At 36.0% G+C, this 23,111-nt stretch overlaps 1 protein-coding gene across 1 annotated transcript; it reads left to right on the top strand.

The window, feature by feature from the left end:
* Positions 1 to 13,933: 13,933 nt before the first annotated feature.
* LOC137747698 (protein mago nashi homolog) lies at positions 13,934 to 16,798 on the top strand. The gene is made up of 3 exons (XM_068487856.1): positions 13,934 to 14,208; positions 15,683 to 15,859; positions 16,413 to 16,798. The coding sequence occupies exons 1-3, from the start codon at positions 13,990 to 13,992 to the stop codon at positions 16,470 to 16,472; spliced, it is 456 nt and encodes a 151-aa protein (XP_068343957.1). The 5' UTR covers positions 13,934 to 13,989; the 3' UTR covers positions 16,473 to 16,798.
* The last annotated feature ends 6,313 nt before the right edge of the window (positions 16,799 to 23,111 follow it).

The raw sequence follows: 23,111 nt of genomic DNA, 5'->3' as shown, positions 1-23,111 counted from the left end.
CTACAACCATAAGCTCCATAGAAAGCCACTATGTGGCCTACCTCTAGGACCGCGCATGAATTTACAATTTACACTTTGACATGATATGGCATGATCATTTGGGACATCCTGGATGAATAGCAATGCATTGTATCCTCAAATCATCACAAGGGCATCCACTAACCCAAAGTTTACGTTCGATTAAGAGAATCACATGCCAAACATGTTCAATGGAAAAACTTATTACTAAGACTTCTTATGATAAAATTCGTTCGAATCCTCCCATTTTTCTACAAAGGATTCAAGGGGACATTTGTGGACCGATTCACCCTCCATGCGGCCCATTTTGAGTCTTTATGGTTTTGGTTGATGCTTCCACCAATTGGTCAAACTAGAAACAAGCAATCCAAGTCAAACTCAATTCACTTGCAAAATGTAAGGTGTTTGGACCCGTAGCTCCTACTTCTCCAATTATGTAGCCCGTTAGCTATAACTGGGTTTTCGTTCGAAAACATAATGAAAAGAACGAAATTTTGCGTTGCAAAGCTTGTCTTGTTGCGCAAGGCTTCTCAACACCTCGAGATTAACTATGACGAAACTTATTCACCCGTTATGGATGTGATTACTTTTCGTTACCTTATCAGTTTGGTAGTTTCCGAAAAACTAAGTATGTAGCTGATGGACGTAGTAACTACGTATCACTATGGGGATCTTGATATGAAAATTCCCGAATGACTTACATTAACTGGATCAAATATTTCCAAACCTTAGAACATGCTCTCAATTTGGCTGAGGCGTTCACTCTACTGTTTGAGGCAATTCGGAAGAATGTGGTTTAATCATCTGAGTCAGTATTTGACTAGTTAAGGATATATGAACAATGAAATATGCCCTTGTGTGTTGATTAAGAAGTCACATTCTGGTTTTTCCATAGTTGCAGTATATGTCGATGACATGAACCTCATTGGAACTCCTGAAAAGCTTGCAAGAACTGCCACGCACCTAAAGTTGGAATTTGAGATGAAATATCTAGGTAAGACTCAATACTGTCATAGTCTGGAGATAGAGCACCATTTTGATGGAATCTTAGTACATCAAACAAACTACACCCAGAAGGTGTTGCGCCGCTTTATTGAGGATAAAGCAAAGCCTTCGAGGACTCCTATGGTCGTTCGATCGCTAGATGCAAAATGAGATCCTTTCTGTCCGAAGGAGGTTGATGAAGAGATTTTGGAGCCTAAAGTTCCTTATCCAAGTGTGATAGGTGCTTTATTGTACTTAACTCAATGCACTAAACCCGACATCTCCTTCATTGTTAATCTTTTGGCATCATACAGTAAAGTACCAACACGCAGACATTGGAATGGCGTGAAAGATATCTTCCGTTACCTTAAGGGTACTATGGATTTGGACTTGTTCTATCCCTACGAATCCTCGAGTGATGTCGCACCCCCTGTTTCTCAAGTCAATTCTCGCCTTGTTGGTTATGCCAACGCAGGATATTTATCTGATCCGTACAAGGCGCGTTCTCAAAAAGGATATGTCTTTACTGTTGAAGGCACCGTAATTTCTTGGAGGTCAACTAAATAGACCTTAGTTGCCACTTCGTCTAACCATGCTGAAATTCTCGCCTTACATGAAGCAACTTAAGAATGCTTTTGGTTGATAACAATTATGGACCATATTTGAAGCTCTTGCAATCTTTACCCCGCCATTGATGTCCCGACGACGATCTATGAAAACAACGCATCATGCATCTAACAACTCAAGAAGCGTTACATTAAATGAGACAACACCAAGCACATTGCGCCGAAGTTCTTCTTCTCACATCAACAACAAGAGCATTATAAGATTGAAGTCATGCAAATTTGTTCACAAGACGATCTGGCTAACCTCTTCACCAAATCACTGCTGAAGGCGACGATTCAGTACTTGTTCATGGAATTGGTATGCGTAAACTTTCTGAGTTGTAACATTACTATTTCTTTTTGGAACTGTGTCAAACTCAGGGGGAGTATCTTGAAGAATACTTGCTTGTTCTTAATGTACTCTTTTTCCCTACGATTAAGAGCATTTTTCCTATTGAGTTTTTGCCACCTAACTAGGTTGTAGCGAGGCACCCACCTTTGGCTGGTCATATCCCTGATGACTTCCCATAGACGTTTCTTTTGACTTTGCATTTCGCATGCATTTTTCCTTAGACTATGGATTTTATCCCTAGTCGGGTTTTTTTAGTGAGACTTACTACTTATGCAAGTTCCTACCTTATTGAGAATAAGCGTTGTTCCTTAGAATTAGTGCCGACAAGTCGACTTCCTCAACTTCTACGTGCTGCTATGAACTTTCTTAGTTTACGAGTGATTGTGTAAATCCTACATTAGATTTGATCCTAGTTATTCTTTCCTATATGGACTTGTATTCCTTAGGGATGAAGGATTTATTCTCCCTTTTTACTACTATAAATAAAGGTACTACGTAGGGGGATAACATATCCTCAACACCCAATTTCCCTACGATTCTACAAACACATCTCTTAATCTCTTTTCCCTTGCCGCTGGCCCTCTCTCATTAGTAAAACCATAATGTATGTACAATTATATTGAAAACGAAAAACAAATTTATTTTTGATGGGAAACTGCTTCATTGTCACTGCTTCACCTCGAAAGACGTCCATTTCTAGAATTTATAAATTTTGAAAATAACTGTAGAGCCAATGCCACTTGTCCATCGTATGCTCAAATTCAGGAGGCGGATGGGTTAGATCTCCTTCATGAGTATCAAATGTTTTGTAGTGGTTGCGCAACTCGTACTTCCACTCCCTGAACCGATCATTCTATAGCCGAGTTATGTAGGTCGTCGTACCTGGGTCTTGCACGTCGATCTCGAAATTTATTTGAAATATTAGCCTCTAATCGTCATGGAGAAAAAATAGGATTATTCGGAGGAGTTGGAGTGGGTAAAATAGTGACAAAAACAAGATTATCTAGAATAATTACTATTTTCAAAAATATTAAATTAAAATAAAAAAACACATGTACCGAGAGCTTTGTCGTCAGTGCCAACTCCATCTATCGGTAGTCATGAGGCACTTATCCCTGATGAGGACTCCTATCGAATGATTCAATATTGAATAAACTCAGGCGTCTTCCACATGCATATGTTTTGAGTTGTATTCAACCCTCATTATTCCACCCAGACTAATGCTAATGTGACGATTATTGCCCAATCTAGGCATCTATGAAAAAAATTGTAAACAATTTCTAAAATTTCAAACTTTTATGGAATATTTAAAATATTCCATAAAAATTTATAACATAAAAACAAAGTCTATTTTATTTCCTAAAAAAAGTAATATATCAAAAATTTATTATATTTTATACTAATTTATAATATAAATAAAAACCAAAACCATTCCCACATCACCCACCCTCCTCATAATCCCCCAACACGTCACCCTCCTCAGCCCGTCATCCCGGTACCCGCCCAACTCGTCCAACCCGTCCCCCTCTCCAACCCATACCACCCCCTTCTTCAACCCCTAAAATCATCATCCACTTCCCAAGCCCGTTCCTCACCAATCTCTCCAAATTTTTCCAACCCACATTCTCACAAAAATTAAAACATACAAATGACAAATGCACATGCTAAGTTACACATTCAAATATAAATCACAAATCCACAATATAAATCACAAACACACAATATAATCATAAATTTCACAACTTCAAAATGATTGAGAATAAATATCTTACCTTTGTGTGGGAGCATGAGACTTGGAGAGATTTAGAAAGAGATGGCCAGTGTGAGAGCCAAGGAAGGAGCCGAGTTTACAGTGGAGGGAATTTGGAGAGAGAGAGAGAGAGAGAGAGAGAGAGAGAGAGAGAGAGAGAGAGAGAGAGTTGATGAAATGATGAATTGCTGCAAATGGAGGAGCCCTTGGCCTGAAAAAGAACATAAGGCCTTTGCCCGATGAACTAGTTCGTCAGGCAAAAGTCTTAATTTTTATACACATGCTTGGTTAGGGTTTGCTTGACGAACTGGTTCGTCGGGCAAGGGTTTTAGGGAACAAACACTAATTGAAAATTTTGGTGAAAAAAATTGGTGGGATAAACACTTCGCCCAATGAATTTTTGGTGATTTCGTCGGGCAAACCCAAAATTTGGAGGGAAATTCGATTTTTTTGAGGAAAAATTTTAAATTTTCTCAGCAAATAATCTATTTTGCCTGACAAATTTTTACACTTTGCCTTACGAATTCACTTATTTCCATTGGACAAGCTTTAAAATTCAAAAAATTCCAAAACTCTAAATTTTTTTTTTGCAACGGTTAAACGATAATCGAATTTGATGATCAGGTGTATTCATTATGGATTTGAACCCTCAAATAGAATCTTTGAAAAAAATCACCCAAATCAAAAGTGACAAGCCATTAAATCGTGATGATAAGTTTGTAATTGTCCAACCATTTCCCCAATCCCTACTCCCTAAAAGTTTATTTTTGGTGATTTTTTATGTATGTGATCTCTTACTATATTCAAACATGTTTGAGGGTTAGATCATGGAAAATAATTTTGTAAAGTTCGTATCCCCACAATGCAATTGATTCAACCAACACTTAGAGTTTTTTTCTATAGTTCTATTACGTGTAATGTATCATTTTATGGTAGTCACTATTGTAGGCATTTTTAATTCATGATAGGGTCCATTCATTGTATTCCTCTAGGGTCGAGAAATGTAGATGTAAAACATCATTACATTTAGAGCTGGTCCTAGTAAGGATTAAATGGAGGTATCATCCGGCAATAAGATGTTAAAGCAAGCGCTTATGGGGAGGCAACCCATGTGTTCAAATAAAGAGACATTGGAATTTCCAGCTCCTACAACCAGATTTGCTCTCTTTTACCCTTCTCTTTATTGTTCTTTGCCATGATTGTCTTGTTTGCTAGTTATCTTTTATTGCTTTCTTATGTAAGTTTATTTTTGAAACATCGAGGACAATGTTTGGTTTAAGTGTGGGTGGGGGGGGGGGGGGGGGAGGGGGGTAAACAGATTGCTTTTCATGACTTATCTTCAAATTTCACCACCTATCACTACAAATATTGTTATTCACTGTTTTAAAGTGTTTTCTTGAGAAAATACCAAAAAAAGTCGTTTTTGTTGCTTGTTTATGTCTTAGGGTACCTTCCAACACAATGATGAAGATTTGGTTTTCAATTGCATGACTGTTAAAGAAAGTTACAAACATGGGTGGAAGTTTGATATGCTCTTTGGTTAATACTTAGTTGTAGTTGCCATTTACGAATTCACATGTAATCACAAAGAAAAAAAATCAGTTTTTGTTACATGCTTGAAGGAAGAAACTCAAACTAACGCTACAACCCTTTGAGACTTGAGCTTATTCTTTGTTTGGAGAGTTAATAATCTGTGATATTCTTGTTTTCTAAAGTCGTTGCATGATCTCATTATTTCTTTGCTTGGTTACTACTTGGAATGCTTTTTCATCATTTTAGTTCCAAATACGAGAACTCATGCCGTTTCATTCAAAGCATAAAATTGATTGCATAACAAATAACAAGATGAAGTTGTTTAGTTACCACCAGAGCCAAAAAGCCTTATCCCTTGCATATGTATTGTAGGTTTAACCCCTTTGAGCCTTATTTAGCCTATTTTCTTTGTTTGCTTGCATTATCCCTACCTAGCCTAGTATAGGAATATCCATACCCTTGTTCTTAAAGAATAGTGGAGCATGACTTGTTGGAAATTCTTTTCGATCTACGAATTGCAGAAAAACAAGTGTGGGGGAAGGATTTGTTCTTTTGAATCTGGTGAGGTAGTGCGTATGTTTTATGTTCCAAAAAAAAGTTGAGAAAAGAAAAAAAAGAGGTTGAAAAGAAGTGAGAATGAGTTCATAAGTGTTGGTTGTTGAGGAAGGGTCCAAAAATGTGAATCTGACCCTAAAGTTGTACGAATCTCCCCTTTGTGTTTAAAGTAGGGTGCTGCAATCAAAAGTTGCATTCTAAGTATTGATTTCATTACTTTGTTTACTATCACTTTAAGAACCTTTGTTTATCATTAACATTTCTTTGTTAGCCAATATCTTAGCCCCATTACAACCCTTAGACTTTTATCTTGATTGTTATGTAATTCAATATGTGGAGTTTGAAATTGGTATGAGCATATGGAATCCCTGGTTCTCGCTCCTAAGTAGTGGCATTTTGTTCATAAGATCATATACATCTTTGTATTAATAATTCCAGAAAGTGTCTTCTTTGTTATAACATATGTGAGTGCTAGTCTACATTCTTACATCAATCTTCTCACATAGGAGTGCATTTTAATCTGTGTGAAAATAGAGAGTATACCTGGTGAGGAATTGAGTGAATTCTCTAAGCCATGTTACTAATTTCAAATGTTGTGTTAATTGATTAAATGCGAGCTAGTGAGTGGTTACTGTGGTTAAGTATAAGCACGAGAGTAAGGATGGCTAAAATCTATGTGAGTAGTGATTTTTAACATGTCATGTTTCATTAGAAATCCCTGAGGCAATTGTTGAAAGGTTTAGGTTTTGTTTTGTTTTCTTTGTTTTGCTCGGGGACTAGCAAAAGCTAAGTGTGGGGGAATTGGATAGGAGCATATTTATGCGACTTTGTATTCTTATTTCTTTGCATTTATTTAGTTAATTTCTATTTATTGTAGTAATTTAAGTATTTTCGTATTATTGTAGGTCTAATTGGTAAAGACGACAATAAATGGCAAAATGGAGCAATTTGGAGCAATTTTGGACTTGGATTGGATAGCAGGCGTAGATAACATATAGGTTGGACGTTTTTGGTGTTTAAATGGTGCTAGATATGTGCTAAAATCTAGAGAAATTAAAGTTGAGGCTTGGAAGGCAAGGAATTAGACAAGAAAGAGGAATCCTAGTTGGAGAGAAACATTATCTTATCTTATCTTATCTCCAGTTGTAAGGAGGAATCCTAATCACATTCCAAGACTCTCTACCTGATTTTTAGAGTCCTAAAATAATTCAAAATGCCAAAACCTTTTCCTCCTTGGATTTAGCCATTCCCCACCTATATATATGAAATTTCTGCAGAGATTGATAGTGTGTCGCGCCTACCATTCATCCATTGAAGTTGCTGGAATTTTAAGAGTTCTTTCTATCTTTGTTTTAAGTTTCAATGTTTATTTTAGATTGCTTTTCAGTTATGATGAACATGTGTAACTAAGTTTCTTTTTACCTTAAGATGAATTCGAAGCCATGATCATATGTTTTATATAAATTGGTTACATCTAGTTATTGTTTCATAAAACATGAATGCGATTTACTTATCTTCTTTATAGAGAACTTATTCTTGTATGTTTATTAAGGGTGCACACTTAGTTTGCATGCATGGATTTGATGCTAGAATATAAGCGAATTTCACCTAATCGTTATGAACTTATATTTGCAAGTAGTAAAAGTCACTAGTCATGATTGAGTTAAGTAAATTCTTGGCAGGAGTATCATGTTTTTCATAGTTACGAATGTTTTGTCAATGTTTATGATTTTCACAGAACTTAATGATTTTTGAGATGTATCTCTATCATACTTTTCATAGTTAGGGAACTTGAGAAGAATAATTTGGTTGCGTTGCTGAGTCCAATTCAATGAACTTAGGAAAATCTGAGAGTTAATTAGTGTTGTTCACAATTAATTTGGGGTATTGTCGTTCATGGTTTATAGGAAGAATAACTGGACATCGATTTATATGCATATGTTTCATGTGTGGAGAAAAATCATTTAGCTATCATTTCATCCATATTTCATTTACAACTTAATTTACTTACTGCCATTTAATTTTGTTTTAGTTAAATTCTTCCAAAATCTCCCCCCTCATTGTTTTGTTGTTAGTTTAACTTAGTTTTTAGTTTTATATGTTTAATTTGTGTTGATTAGCATCCTTTCTGATCCTTGGAATAGAACGATCCCTACTTACTCGTACTACGATTACATAATATACAGGGTTTAATTTGTGTGTTAGTTTCCACCACATCAAAGCACCAACACAATTTTCATTGCACATACATTGTATAATAAATCTAAACTCTTGGAAATTGTTTTAAATCTCAACCATGCATAGGTTAAGATGATCAGGTAAACCTTTTGTCTCTCCGATCTTTCTGTTTTTTCCCATTATATAGCACTTCTCGACTAATTAAGGATATATCTTGGTTCCACCTGCATCCATTTACATTTTGCGTGAGCACTCTCCCCAGTCCTGGAACGTGGCCCTAGGCATGCTAAATTAGCACATAGCTCTTTCCATTTAACTGGATCTGTTGTTGGCACCGACTGCCAAAGAGTCAAATGGGCATTTCTTACATACATCACTCTCACCCAATCTATTGTATTGCTCAAACAAACTTGTACGAGGAGATGAAAGTGGTACCCTTAGAGAGAGACCGTAATTTCCTTTATCACTATTTAATTTATATCAACGTATCACAACCAATATAGTTTATAGACTTGAAAATGTGTGCGAGTGCAAACCATCTCAGTCTAAGCACCTCTATGTAATTGTTTCATATATTTGGGACCAAAGTTAATCTTAACTGTTAAATTTCATACGAAATTAGAGTTAAGTCTATCGAATCATGTATCTTATCATCTTGAGCTATGTTTTAATCTCAACCATCCATATACTTAAAAAGTATGTGAGTACAAACCATCCCACTCTAATTGAACAACCCTGAGAAATTGTCTTAGATATTTGGGGCCAGATTTAACCTCACCCCATAAATCTCAACCATCTATAGAATTAAAAAGTCTGTGAGTACAAACCAGAAGTGGTGGTTTATGCTATTTAAAATTAATGAGGAGATCCTGAGTTCAAAATGTTATGTGTGTGTGTGTGTTTTTTTTTGTTTATTTTTTTACTTTTTTATTTTTAACTTTTCAATTTTCAATTTTTACGACATTCTTTTCATAGGAATATAAATTTATCAAATTTGGTTAAATGATCAAGAAGTTTAATCAAAAGCAGGGTTTTTGTTATTTAAAATTAAGGAGAGGTTCTGAGTTATAAATTTTGGTTAAATGATTAAGATGAGGTCCCTGTTTCGAAACATTATTTGTGTTTATTTACCAATTTTACGAATTTCTTTTCATAAGAGTGTAAAAATTTATAAAATTTGGTTAAATAATAAAAAGTTTAACCAAAAGTGGTGGTTTATGCTGTTTAAAATTAACAAGGAGATCCTGAGTTCAAAATGCTCTGTGTGTGATTTATTTATTTTTTTTTACTTTTCAATTTTTACGACTTTCTTTTCATAGGAATATAAATTTATCAAATTTGATTCATTGATCAAGAAGTTTAATCAAAAGCAGGGTTTTTGTTATTTAAAATTAAGGAGAGGTTATGAGTTTGAAATTCTAAGTGCATGTTTATTCTTTCTACTTTTTAAGAATTTTTGTTCGGTTGGTTAATTTCTTTTTAAGTACTAGTTAGTAGCTATGTAGATTGCAGTTTTTAAACATTGATTCCAATTGGAGTCTAACCTTCAACAAAGAGTAATGTGTGGACCAAATTTGCAAATCATATAACGTGTCACCAATAGGTTTAACTTAATGCTCATTCATTACTTATATATATATATATATATATATATATATATATATATATATATCAATTAAGGATTCAAAACTATGATTATTTTTAGTCAAATATTGACAAGGTTAGTAAAAGAAAACTCATCATCTATCTACTTGTAAGATTAGGGTTTTTTGGTTCCCTTCTCTTAATACAAAATAAATTAGTTTTTTCGTTTTTCTAAATTATTGAGTTTGAAGTTCTTTTCTAAGTATAATTTCATCGAATTCTTACATGTTAAAACAAATAATTTTCTTATATGAAGTTAGGGCACATTTTTTGGCGTCACCCTAGGCCCCAAAAATATCAGGACTAGCCCTACATTTTATACGCTTAAATGAGACAGGGCCTAAACATAAGTTTGATAAAGCAGGGCTCAATTTTAAAGAAATATTTTCTTGTGTTTTATCCATGAGCGATGAGCTATTTTTGTATACATTTTTCAAGGATGATAATCAATATTTTGGTCCTTTGGCAATTCGACAAAAATCAAGCCACCTCCTTCGACTGTCTTACTCGGTCGGAGACTTAGGGTGACTTCTACCATGTACTGCTACACTTCAGCACTTGGTAATTTCGTGATTATTCAGTGATTTAGATTTTACAAGCCCCTAACCAAGAATCCTTTCTCACTTGGGAACTTACGTCAGCACTGTTTATACCATATTTCACTAACCCATAAACTACCAAGCACCAATCAATTTTATATATTTGAAGGCCTACGGAAGGGTTCATGTTGAAGCACCTCTTCCGAAGCACGAGTCGCTCTCCAATCAAAAGATCAATAACAATGTGGCACGCATCAACACTAGAATAAAGTTCCTATAGTCCTAGATCGACCGCTGACGAGAATAAGGGACTCTCTTCAACTATAAAAAGAGACATTGTCCCACAAATAATCCCTAATGATATTATTCAAACCTTTATATCATGTAAACTCTACATTATTAATGAGGACTCATCTATCCTTGTGGTCTACCCTCATGGACGTAGCCCAACTTTGCGAAGTTCATACCTTGACACTTTATGTTGTCGGTAAGTCAACTCGGTTTTGTGCCGAACATCGCTCATCTTCTTCTTTAATCCTTCCTTAGTGTCAAAACGTAGAGGCCCTCTAGTTTGGGAGCCTTGGAGAATCATTTCAACCATCCAAATCCATGGATCCAAGGAGCCAAGAAGTAAGAGGATTTCATCCGTTTTCATGGATCTAAGAAGCTAACAGAAAAGGAGTGAAGGCCTTGACTTTAGGTGATTATCCCATGCCTGTACAAAGAGGACCTACAAAGGTATAAAGATATCTTAACTCTCTTTGCTTTGAATTTGAGTTGAATCTTGGTTGACAACTACTAGGTTTTATATTTCATTATTAAGTTTTTAGTTTTGTTATTGAGTGCATACAAGCATTCTTTCACCATTTAATTGTTAAATACTTGCATATATGTTGCTCCATTGACTTGGTATAATCAAAATTTTCCTTTAGTACATCCTTTTAGGAGATCAGGCCTTTGTTCGTCGAAAGCTTACTGCATACTGTAGGTATCGCAGGTCGAATAAAGTACATTGGAGGAGCAAGTTGCGCACTGCTTTAAAAGGCCATTTTTTGTCAGAAATTTGAAAGGGAATGTTGGAAAATCATATGTCTCATGGGAGGTTTTTAGCAAAAGAAGACTTAAAGAATTTGGGAATGGTGGAGAAAATGAAAGGAAGAGATTGAGTTTAAGTAGGGATTTATTCAAAATTGTATAATCACATTGAATCTAGAACAACTCACCTTGAGATCCACAACAAACAGTTTGAAACTTCTCAAAAATATAATAATCTTTCTCTTGAGCTTCATGGACACAAAATGTAACGGCCATCATCATCATTGTCTTAATGGCATGACTCTCGATGTCACACGCCTGAATCCAGAACGTCTCCACTATATGACATCAATAATAAGACAAGAAAGATACGTGTAAAACGATTCCCAATGACAAGCTATTTCGATCTACTATGAAAAGCATTGTCCTTAGGTAACTATCAATCCTGAAAAGCAATCCCCTTACAAAACATACTTAGTGGCATTTGTGGAACCATGACATGAATCTTCGTGGGCCAAAGTAAGACAGATCGAAACACTAATGCCTCATAAGTCTGGTCATGGACTTAATGGTTCCAAATTGGACTAGGCTAACTAAAGGGACGATCAGTGCTACCAACTTTGTTGGGCTCTAGAATGGTAGGCAAGGCCCACAAATCTTGCTGAGGTCAACCCTGCTTGTTTCGCAAGATAGGGAGACCTTATCTGACTAGGGATCAGATTAGTTTCCTATATTCTTAAAGAGTCTTCAAATCCTAAAGGAAACAATATCTAACGCTAGAAATCCTTTGGGATTTTTTCAGTTTAATACGGATTCTACATCCTAACATAAATGTCTCCCCCCTAGTATAAATACACCCATCTATGACTTATGTATGGTAACTGATAGGGATTTTTATCACATGTCAAAGTAGGGATAAAAACACTTTAAAATACTTGCAAAAGTACAAGATTATCGTAGTATAGCAGCTCAAGCAAGGTCGTTTTCCATAGGGATTGAATGAAAAATTTATGTTAAAACCAAATCTTGATTAATTATTTGAAACAAAATTTGGAAAAAGTTGATTTAATGACCTAAAATATTAAAAACGAATTTAATTAAAAACTATTAAATAAATAGGCAAAGTAAATAAGACAAAAGAAAATAGTTTGAAAATCTATTCAAGCACTAGGGTTCTGCCGTCACCTTAACAATATATGTAGTTCTTTCAATTACTTATGAATTACCCACACATATTTTGAAGGTTAAGTTTTCCTAAAGTATGCTTTACTTGGAACCTCTAACATAGAATGTATGTCTAACATGCAACCCGTCCATGGTGTCTAGATCGAATGAACATTCAAGACTTCTTAAGTTTTGTGAAAACCTTTTGAAAAACCATATAACACTTAAGACGTATCATCCATCCTAAGAAGTTACACATATTAACCACAAGAAGCCCTAGTCAATTTCAAGGACAGCCCTTTGCCAAAATGGCATCAAAATTACTTTTCTAAATACCCTAATGGTGGCCAATCATCAAGACAATTAGATAGTTTAAACTAGTGATTAATAATTCAAAACTTGCATGCATAATATCATAAGCAGATTGAAAAGAAACTACATATTCTTGCTAAGGCTTGTGGTCTCGCACTAGCAAATGAAATTAATTACGAACAATCATAAAACAAAATATTATTAAAAACATGAATAGAAAACAACTTGAAAATAAACTTGAATCGTCAAAAGAAATTCTCCAAAGTAGTGCGTTTGTTCTCTCCTCGTCCCTTTCTAATGGCTAAATAGCCTTATTTATACTACTACAAAATAAAATCCTACCTAGAAAAGGTCTTCTAAAAACTAGGAAACATAATAGAATAAGATAACTAGGATATAAAAAGTTTCCTATTTAAATTGGAATTCGGACTACGAAGAAAATCCATCTTTTGACCAACCAAATCAACTCCGATTTGGTCCCAAAAGGTTTATTTTTAAAGCTTGAGATGTCCCTAACAAAATCTTCCTCAAAATATGCCATATTAACCTTGAAAATACCCAAAACGTCCAGAAATGTCAATCTAGGAAAGTTGCACGCTGGGTATTTATTTCATTGCCATGGTCAAACGGCTTGGTAGAAAAATATGGAATTTTGATACAATCATCTTGAAACACTCATGAACATCCTTCAATTAGAATCACTCCAAAATTCATCCGTTTGATTACTTTTTGCTTTAGAGGAAGTCGAATATCCTACATTGAAAATACATAACAAAGTATCAAAGTATTATCAAAAGAACCAATAAATTATAACTAAAATTAGAGTAAAATATAAAGTATAATATTGACCCATTAGTAACGCTTTCATGATGCATACTTTGCTCTCTTATCTACTGGTTGAGTTCTAAAATTTGCACTAACTATACTATCGAAGAGCATTTGGCAGATACCTTAAGTTAATCTTTGTTGTTGTTCTTGCTTGTAGATGGCCACTCCTTGCCTACTCAATTATAAGGGTGGTGCGGAAATTTGATCCCAACATACCCACTCCACATGCCCACTCCCTGGAATATTACTTGTGATATAATATAACAAATAAAAAATTCCGTTTAAATATTATCAAATTTATCTCAATTAAAATTTGGTGCCCCACCCAGCCTCTCATGCCCATAGAACCAGCCCAACAAAGCATAAAAAAATTGTTGGCCTGGCCCAATGAAACATTAATTCACAGTTAAATCCAGCTCGACCCCCAAGTCTAAACCCTCCTTTGTTTCTGATTCCAAAACAAGAGAGAAAAAGCAAGCGACAGAGACGGAGATGGCCGGAGAGGAAGAGACCAGCGAGTTCTACCTGAGGTACTACGTCGGCCACAAGGGCAAGTTCGGCCACGAGTTCCTGGAGTTTGAGTTTCGACCAGACGGCAAGCTCCGGTACGCCAACAATTCTAACTACAAGAACGACACCATCATTCGTAAGGAGGTCTACGTCACGCCCGCCGTCGTCAGGGAGTGCCGTCGTATCATCTCAGAGAGCGAGGTCTGTCATCAGTTCTGAACCCTTTTGTTTCTGTCACTTGTAATCTCTTTATTGGGATTTAGGTCTCTGGTATTTTATTGATTGGTTTGGTGATTGGGGTTTTAGGGTTCGTCTTTTATTGGGGAGGTTTGTTGGGGTTGTGTAACGTCTCAAATTTCCTGCATTGCAAAAAGAGCTGCGAGATTTTAGTGTAGGGTATGAGTTTTGAGGCTCTGTATTATTTGTATATTTTGGAACTAGATTATGTAGGTTTGGGTTTGTTTTGAGAATTTTGAGGGTTTTTTTTGCTTTTTATTTATTTAAGGGAGTTTGGTTATGTGGGTTTTTCTTGGTTTTGAGAATTTGATGGGTTTTGGAGGTGGAATTTGGGATAAGTGGGATATAATTGTCTATTGATTTCGTTATTTATGTGTTAGGAACGTGAATGCGTTTCAGCTTATGACTATCACCCTATATTTTGACGAGGGAATTTAAACTTCCATGGACTTAGGCTGAATTTGTTAGGAATCCCCTACTAAATGACTAGATGCAATACCATTGACAGAACATTCTAATGACACCTTTGAAGGTTCTATTTTGAAAGTCCTTTGTTTAATGTATTTGTAGTGCTTGAGTGGTTCACTGCTGATATCCTTCTAGTGCATTTATAACAATTAAGTGTAATGTTCCATGTACTTCGAAAGCCCCTCATCCAAAACATAGGTTTATAGTCATCTGATTGATGGTTTACGCTTTTCTATCTCATCCTTGAGGAGTCAAGGGATTGAAATATAAAGTTATATATGTGTTTAGTTCTCGTAGAATCCAAGGAAAATAGTGGTTGTTTATAGATGTGATTTAATGTATGGTTTCAATACTATCTTTTGGTTAAATTTTTTAAGTTTCCTGCTTGGAGGCTGAGAGAGTATAAAATTTGAGATTGGGAAAACGGCAAGGAAATTGTGCATGTCCAATGGAGGCAAATATGAGATAAAATAAGGGTATTAAGTTTGAAACTGCAAGCCTTTGGTTTCCTATAGTCATTGGTGACTGGTGGTGGCATTTAATAGTAACGTTACTGGAGTGATTTTTGGATTCTCAGGTTTTGACAGCAATCTGAATTTTCTTGTAATATTTCAGTTAGAGTTAAGTTCACACTATTGGAATTGGGGAATCAAGAGCAAGGAAATTACTTCCAAAACATGAAGTTCTATCTTTCCATTGATTAATAACACTTGTTTCAGATGGCCATCTAATAAGGTTAAAGGAAACATTGGTATTGGGTGGAATTAGCTATGTCTTATTAAAGGACGGAAAATGAATGTATGTTCGTTTATCTTAACTGAACAGTGAAACTACTTGTCAACACTCAATTCTTACGTTGATTATTCATTCAAATTGATTGATCTTGGAAACTGTATTCTTCCCAGAATTTGATTATTGAAATTTTGTTGTCCTGGTTTCCTTAATTGGTTGCATGCTTGCTTTAATGTAGATCATGAAGGAAGATGATGTGAACTGGCCAGAACCTGACCGTGTTGGGCGGCAGGAGCTTGAAATTGTAATGGGGAATGAACATATCTCCTTCACTACTTCAAAGATCGGATCACTTGTAGATGTCCAGAGTAGTAAGGATCCTGAAGGTCTTCGCATCTTTTATTATCTCGTTCAGGTTAGTTGATTTGCATTTTCGTTTAGTATTATGATATGCTTTTCCTTTTTCTGGATTGTAATTGCATAAGGCTGTTAGCTCATACATGTCACTGCTGGAATTATGTTCTCAAATAAGGTGAGATTTCACTGTGTATAATTGCATCATGGTGTGTGCTTGTTTTGTAGAATACATTTCTAGTATTCAATGCATTCTTGTACATTTTGTCGTAGAAGGAGAGAACATGCTATTCTGTTCATTTGTGAGTTTTTGAGAATCAGGTGCTTAACAGCCTGGTGCTTTTTCCGTGGAAATTCAAAACCTTTGGGTATTGAATAAGTATCTATGCAAGAATGATACGAGGGTAGCTCTGCCCCATTTTGCATGGGTGATGGGTCTATGCTGGATCATCTATTTATGCAATGAAGTGCATTGGTTCCCTCACCTGTTATATATTTTGTCACTTTTAGCCTTGTATACGAGTTCTTTCATGAAGTCTTTCTTGTGTCCGCGTGACGCAGGATGAGTCTTCTGCCCAAGACTGTTTCTTGATGACGTTTTTATTTGACCGCAGGATCTGAAGTGCTTTGTGTTCTCTCTCATCTCGCTTCACTTCAAGATCAAGCCGATATAAGATGTATCAGTGTGTGCCCGACAAATTGCACTCCTTGGTTGTGTATGCCTTTCGATAGAGTTGACCTTTTTAATATGTAGGCCTTATCATTTGACAATCTTTCTGTAATTTCTGTTATTTGGATGGTTACGAGTGGATTTCGGAATGTATGCCAAAATGGAATGCCAGTTTTTCAGTTTCTGCGGCTCTGCACCTCCCTCTGTGTTCGGGACTGCAGCGGTTCAATGTATCGTGTGCGCTTTCTTATGTGCAACTGCCAAAGAAAACAGAAAGTCTGCAAAGTGATTTAGGTGGAATTTATGATATTCACATTAGCATTGTTGTTTCGCAGCTCAATGTATTGCTTCAAATGCATTGCGGTTCATTCCTTCAATATTCGTACTAACTTCCCGAAGGTCATCTTGAGTTCCTCCGGAGATATCCCATACAGTCGGGATGTTAAATTGAATTCAATTTGCGAAAGGATATGTTATTAAATAAACTTGGTCGAGAAGGGGATCCTAGTCTCTAAGACTAAGGTCTGGTTTGGTACTTTGATGTTAAATTGAATTCAATTTGCGAAAGGACATCGTTGTATAAAGAAAAGTTATCCAAATTGATTGTAAATGATAAATTGGTTAGGAAGGAAACTTAAACCTCTCAATATTGGTTTTTGTTTTTTATTTTTTATTTTTATTTTTTTAGTATAAGCGATATTTTACACTAATTTACGTTAGCAACCATAATGATTCCATTTAAAACATTTGCAAGCACATTTAACTAACAAAAATGATATTCTTATCACAAATTTATGCCATTATTTGTACCATCAGATGAGACCTATCTGTATTGGTGTGACAACCCGTTCCAAATTTTACGTTTTTATTTTATTTTAAAATCGTGAATTTACTAAATTGCCCTAGAGGCAAGGGCTTTGACTTATGTTGAGCATCGTCTAGAGAGACGTATGGCTTATTCTTTTAACATATTCTCATAATACTCGTGGATGTGAACGCAGAGGCGAAAGCCGTTTGCGAGTCCGGATTATAACGGTATAGTTACGGACGTTCGAAATTGGTTATTCAAGGTTTAATGTTTATTTAAATTAAATCCCCACTTTGTGGGGGAAGCCCAATCAGAAAATGGAGGGAGGAAAGAAGAAGTAAAGTTCGCAGCCAATCAAAAAGAAGGAAGAAAAGAAAAGAAAAAAAAAAAAATGGGAAAGCTCCCCCAAAACCGTGACCTGACATGCACGACCATCCATTTTCCAAGGCCGATTCCGGCCAACTCCGGTCGAGTTTTTCGATGCCACCACCACCATCTTGAAGCTCTCATTCCCCTCTACAAAACCCACCCAAGAACCACCTTGATTAACCATGGTATGAGGCGGTTTGAGGCCACGAAAGTTGACAAAAATCAATGGTGCTCTGGCCACCCTTTTCGATTTTTCGGCAAATCGGCAAAGCGATGGCCGATGCCACCACTTGGGCTTTGTAGCCCATCATCCCAGGAGCAAAACCCAACCAACCTTGACCCCATTGGACCACCGTGGACGACGAATCGACGTCGGGAAGTTTTAGGCACCCGTCGCCTTTGTGGGCAAAATTGACCATCTTCCGTCCACTTTTGGACTTCGTGGCAGGGACCAATCATTCAGGACGCCTCGATGCGTGCGCTAGAGAATCATAGCGTGGACTCCAGGTGAGTGCATATTTTCCTTTTTATCGTACATATTGTTGAGAGTTCTATCGACACTTTTAAATTGATTAGGCATATTACTTTCATATATAATTATGGTGAATGCTTGAAGTACCAATATGAACTACGAATGGCTTGATCCCTGTCTAGGGTACGTAGGCAGTCTAACGAGAGGTTAGATGCAGCCATAAAATATTTGAGACAAAAGCCTAATTTGGGAAATTGAGTAATGCGAAGGAAATTGATAAAGACAAGTTTTAGTTTTGTGAATTAGTTAGTTAATTAGTGTTAATTGGGTTATTATGGATAATCATCCTTGAAAATAAGTAGTTCGGGAGTAGAGCTTTATTGATTGTACATTTCACACCGTATTGTTTACAATTGAAAATGCTACAACATGGTTGAGTTTTAGATTGCATCATGGTATATCCATATGTATACTACTTGCATATAATTATTGGGAATGCTTTCAAGTGCAAAGGTGGACGCAGGACACCCAGGTAAGCTTCAGGTGAGTATATGTTGATGTTAGTGATGGTAGTGAGTACAATTGTGTTGAGACATAGTATAGCTCATAAACCTGCACCCCGGTGTTAGTGCTCCCGCCCGTGGCCAGGGCACAGTCCTTCACGTGATGTTCACCTCCCGCACCTTACGCTCACCATGGATTCAAGGTAGGTGCACAGTCTTGTCGTACAGACCACTTTAGGTGGTTCCGACTCGTAGGTGACTCGCGATTATTCGCCCAGTCTTCACGTGATTGTAGCACTTGAGCATATTTATTTACACCCAGTCCTGTCGTATAGACCACTTTAGGTGGTTCCGACTCGTGTGCAGGTATACTTATTGAGCTATTGGCTAGCCAGGACTAATGAGATATGGATAAGTCGTACAGGTCACTATAGGTGACTCCGACTTATATGCTAGCCAGGATTGATGAGATATGGATAAGTCGTACATGTCACTATAGGTGACTCCGACTTATATGCTAGCCATGATTGATGAGATATGGATAAGTTGTACACGTCATTTTAGATGACTCTGACTGATATATCACTTTGTATTGATTTAGTTCATTTGGCCTACTTATCAATGTATGGTGGAGTTGATGGCAAACCGTGGTTTTGGTCATTTCTGAGTATGGTTTGGATATATGTATATATGTTGTACTGTCTTATGGAAAACGATACGGGTTTTACAATTAAGGGCATTACTTTTAGAGAGGTAATAACTTTGGGAAGTTTGGTTTTATTGCTTACTCACACCTTCTGTTTGGTGCCCTCCAGGTTTTAGCTGCTGAGTTTGTATCGACAAGAATCTGTGGTGAATCTTAGTATTGATGGATAATTCTGAGAGTATGATTCTTACCCGCACTACTGTACCTTACCTATGCTCTGACATCGCGTGTGATATGGGTTCGTTCCCACTCAGGTACTTTGACACTTTTAGATTCAAATTTATTCACTTTTTCTACACTCTATCACATTTTATGGCTTCGTCACCTTCCAGGTGTCGGCCAGCACAGCTCGATTCAGGGTCCAAGTGGACTTTCTGGGTCGGGGTGTGTCAATTGGCAAGCTCTATCTCTATTAGAAAAATGGTACAAATGATGGTACAACTAGATGATAAGTGTAGTATTCCTCTTCTGCTAATGAAAAAATTGTAGAAAAAGTGATGCCGAAAAGAGAGCTTTTCTGTTTAACTTATTCGTTTCAATTTTGGTAAAACCCTTACAGACTTACCCTAAGGCTAGAACCCTCCCTAAACCCCATTTATCCCCTAAACTTAGATTATATGATAGGAGGTTAAATACAATCATTTACAATATATATAAGCACTAATTACAAATTTTTATTTTATTTATTTTATTTTATTTTTTTATTTTTTTATTTTTTTGTCCTTCATACAACGATATATTTCTACAAAGAGTGGATGAAAGTGAGGCTTCACAATGTTTCTGTCCATGTGCAGGTAGTCCACATCTTCACTAACATATGTCTATTTCACCGGCCATCTATTCGAGACAATTTCTATATCATTACACTTCAGAACTTACTCGATAAGAAATTTCGTTACTTTAGAATGACTACTTTGAAAGATGACTTGATGTAATTGAAAATAACTAAATTTTAGGTTGTTCGAGAAAATTGAAGCTTTTATAAATACAATAAAAGGATTTAATTTGAGTGACGTGTTTCTTTGATAATAAACGTGGTAATAAAATCAGTAGGTACACAAACATTTTTATAGTACAGCTGATACATGTATAAGCCAGAACGTATACAAATCGGAAATTAATAATTAGAGTAAATATTTTTCATTCATAAGACTTGCCCGAGTTAGTTGTGCAATCCAAGTTTGTCTTGACCATTGCTTTGTTCAATTCAAGTTCATTGTCTTTGACCCCTTCTTGTCTTTAAGAAATACGGATACTTCCAATACATTAAAACTCATTGCCCTTAAGTAGAAAAACCGTTTCAATATTAAAAACAACAAAAACTAGAGCAAACATATAATAACGGATTCTAAAATGTAATTATATATCTATAATAGGTCAACGTAAAGACATTGAACATATTGATTAAAATCTGCATTATTACATTTCTCTAGCAATTACCTTATCTTTCAATTTATTTTCTAGTTTCTATTATTCTTTTGGTTGCTTTCTGTTTTGTAATATCTAATTATAATTTGTTTTCCCTTCTTCATGGATCTACCTTATCATACAATATATACATGAATACATTCCGTTCTACTTTTAAGAATCTTTATGGAGCTCGGAAAAAAGAATGATTTAAATAGGAAAGGATATAAATCAAAGGCCAAAATTTCATAACAAGAAAAGAAAAAAACGAACAAATATAGAGAGCTGTTATTCCCACCCTAATATATTATCTTCCCACCCACATTTTTATGAATTTTTTAATTACAAATTTGTCTGTATGTAAAATGACTAATAAGGACCTTAGTTACCCCCTTTTGCATTACTTTTTTTTTTTTTAATAAAAAATAAAAGTTTGGGCGTGATAACTCTCACGCTATGTTTAGACGATTTGTCTCACTTAAACCTAACTCATAATTCCCATCTCCTTTCATTCAGAGAAAGCAAAAAGAACGAACTTAGAAGATAATGTTTCTATGGAAGAAGTAGATGATTATATTTCCGTCAAAGAGGTAAAAGATAATTTTATGTGGGTCATCTTGATTTGTCGACATCGTATAATTGAAGCATCGCTCTGTGACTTTTTATCTCTAATTATATATATATATATATATATTAAGGGTTATTTTAGGAATAATAGTGGGTGGGAAAATAACATTTTAATTTTTTAACTTTTTATAGTGGGTGTAAATATAACGTGGGTGAGAAAATAAGACAACGGGGTGGGTCTAGCAGCTCTCTAAATATATTACCATTCGACATTTGACTTTCTTTTATGGAGATTTTTAACTATTCCGTCTCATATTTTTCTGGACCTATAGTATAGCAAACCTTCATACCATTTCATTTCTGCAAAAAAATTCGAAGATGTCAAATATTCTTCAGTGGTGTGTTGCTCTAATCTTGCTAGAGTTTGGATTATTAGGGCAAGCAAACGGCCAAAAGTACAGAGTAGTTGGCAATAAGAAGTTGGCTTCACCGTCACCGTTGATCAATCTGGCCATGGAGACTTCACCTCTATACAATCAGCCATTGATGCTGTCTGTTAGAGATATTCCATCATGTCCACATCATTCCATCATCTCCACTTATCTCTCCCCAATCTTCTTGATTGAGTTAAATTTAGAATGTTGTATAGCATTGACTTGGTGATTTCAATTGTAATTAATTACAATATCAATTCTGTTCTATATATCATGTAACTATGGGAATGAATAAAATACGGGAATGAATAAAATACAGAAAGTCATTTTCTACATAGTATCACCAAGGTCTAGGCTCCTTCTTCTCAAAAAATCCTAGCCGATCCTTCTTCTCCCATGGCTACCTCCATTACTTCCTCTGGCCCTAGTACTGCTAGCTTTTTGAAATTAGATAAAGACAATTATCCTGAATGGCTTCGCCAGATGAAACCTTTCCTTATTGGCCAAGGACTCTACAAGTTCGTTGATGGCTCTCACCCCAAAACCTCCAGCCACCACTCTTGCCGTGCCTCCCACCATTCCTCAACCCACTGATGCTCCTGCTTCTGGTCATCTCCCTAATCCCGCTTTGCTCACATGGATTCAACAAGATCAACTTGTGGTCAGTTACATCACCACTACTCTCACCAAACCAATCATTTCTCTAACTATTGGTTGTGAGACTGCTCAGGTCATCTGGGAATGCCTTTAACCCCATTTTTCCCAAACTTCCATTGCAAGCTCTACATCACTCTAGTTTCAACTTCTCAACATCACGAAATGGACCAAATCCCTTAATGAGTACTTGCACCAAGTTAAGCACATTGCTGACTCCTTAGCTACAATCAACAAACCCGTGGATCCCAAGTATTTAGTCACTCTCTGATAGGAGCATATTCATGCGACTTAATTAGCTTGTTCTCGTGCATTTATGTTGTGTTTCCTTAGTTATTTTAGTGTTTAAAGTCACTTTTGTGTATTTTCAGATTATAAGGCCAAAGTGTGCAAGAAGTTGCAAATTGGAGTCTTTTGGAGTAAAAGAGGAATGAATGAGTTGAAGACTTGAATAAACGATGAATTCCCACTCCAACGATGAATTCCTACTCCAACGATGAATTACTACCAAAACGAGGATTCCTACTCAAACAAGGATTCTTACTTGAAGTAGGAAAGTTAACCCTAGGTTTCCCGTTTTGGTAACCTTTCCTAATCTTAAACGACCGTATTTTCTAGCCACTTTGAAGGCCTTGTAGGCACTTTAGGACACAAAACGAAGGCCCTAAGCCCACTTACACAACCTTGCCGTGCATTAACCCTAATCCCCTTCCCTTGCCGTGC

The sequence above is a fragment of the Pyrus communis genome, chromosome 10, assembly GCF_963583255.1.
Source record: "Pyrus communis chromosome 10, drPyrComm1.1, whole genome shotgun sequence".
Taxonomy (NCBI): domain Eukaryota; kingdom Viridiplantae; phylum Streptophyta; class Magnoliopsida; order Rosales; family Rosaceae; genus Pyrus; species Pyrus communis.
This window is presented reverse-complemented; position numbering and strand designations above follow the sequence as displayed.

What these genes read in the sequence shown, in the direction of transcription:
- LOC137747698 (XM_068487856.1), top strand. Translation starts at nt 13,990, where the DNA reads ATGGCCGGAGAGGAAGAGACCAGCGAGTTCTACCTGAGGTACTACGTC. An exon ending in GTATCATCTCAGAGAGCGAG is followed by an intron (nt 14,209 to 15,682) that starts GTCTGTCATCAG and finishes GCTTTAATGTAG; the next exon opens with ATCATGAAGGAAGATGATGT. An exon ending in TCTTTTATTATCTCGTTCAG is followed by an intron (nt 15,860 to 16,412) that starts GTTAGTTGATTT and finishes ATTTGACCGCAG; the next exon opens with GATCTGAAGTGCTTTGTGTT.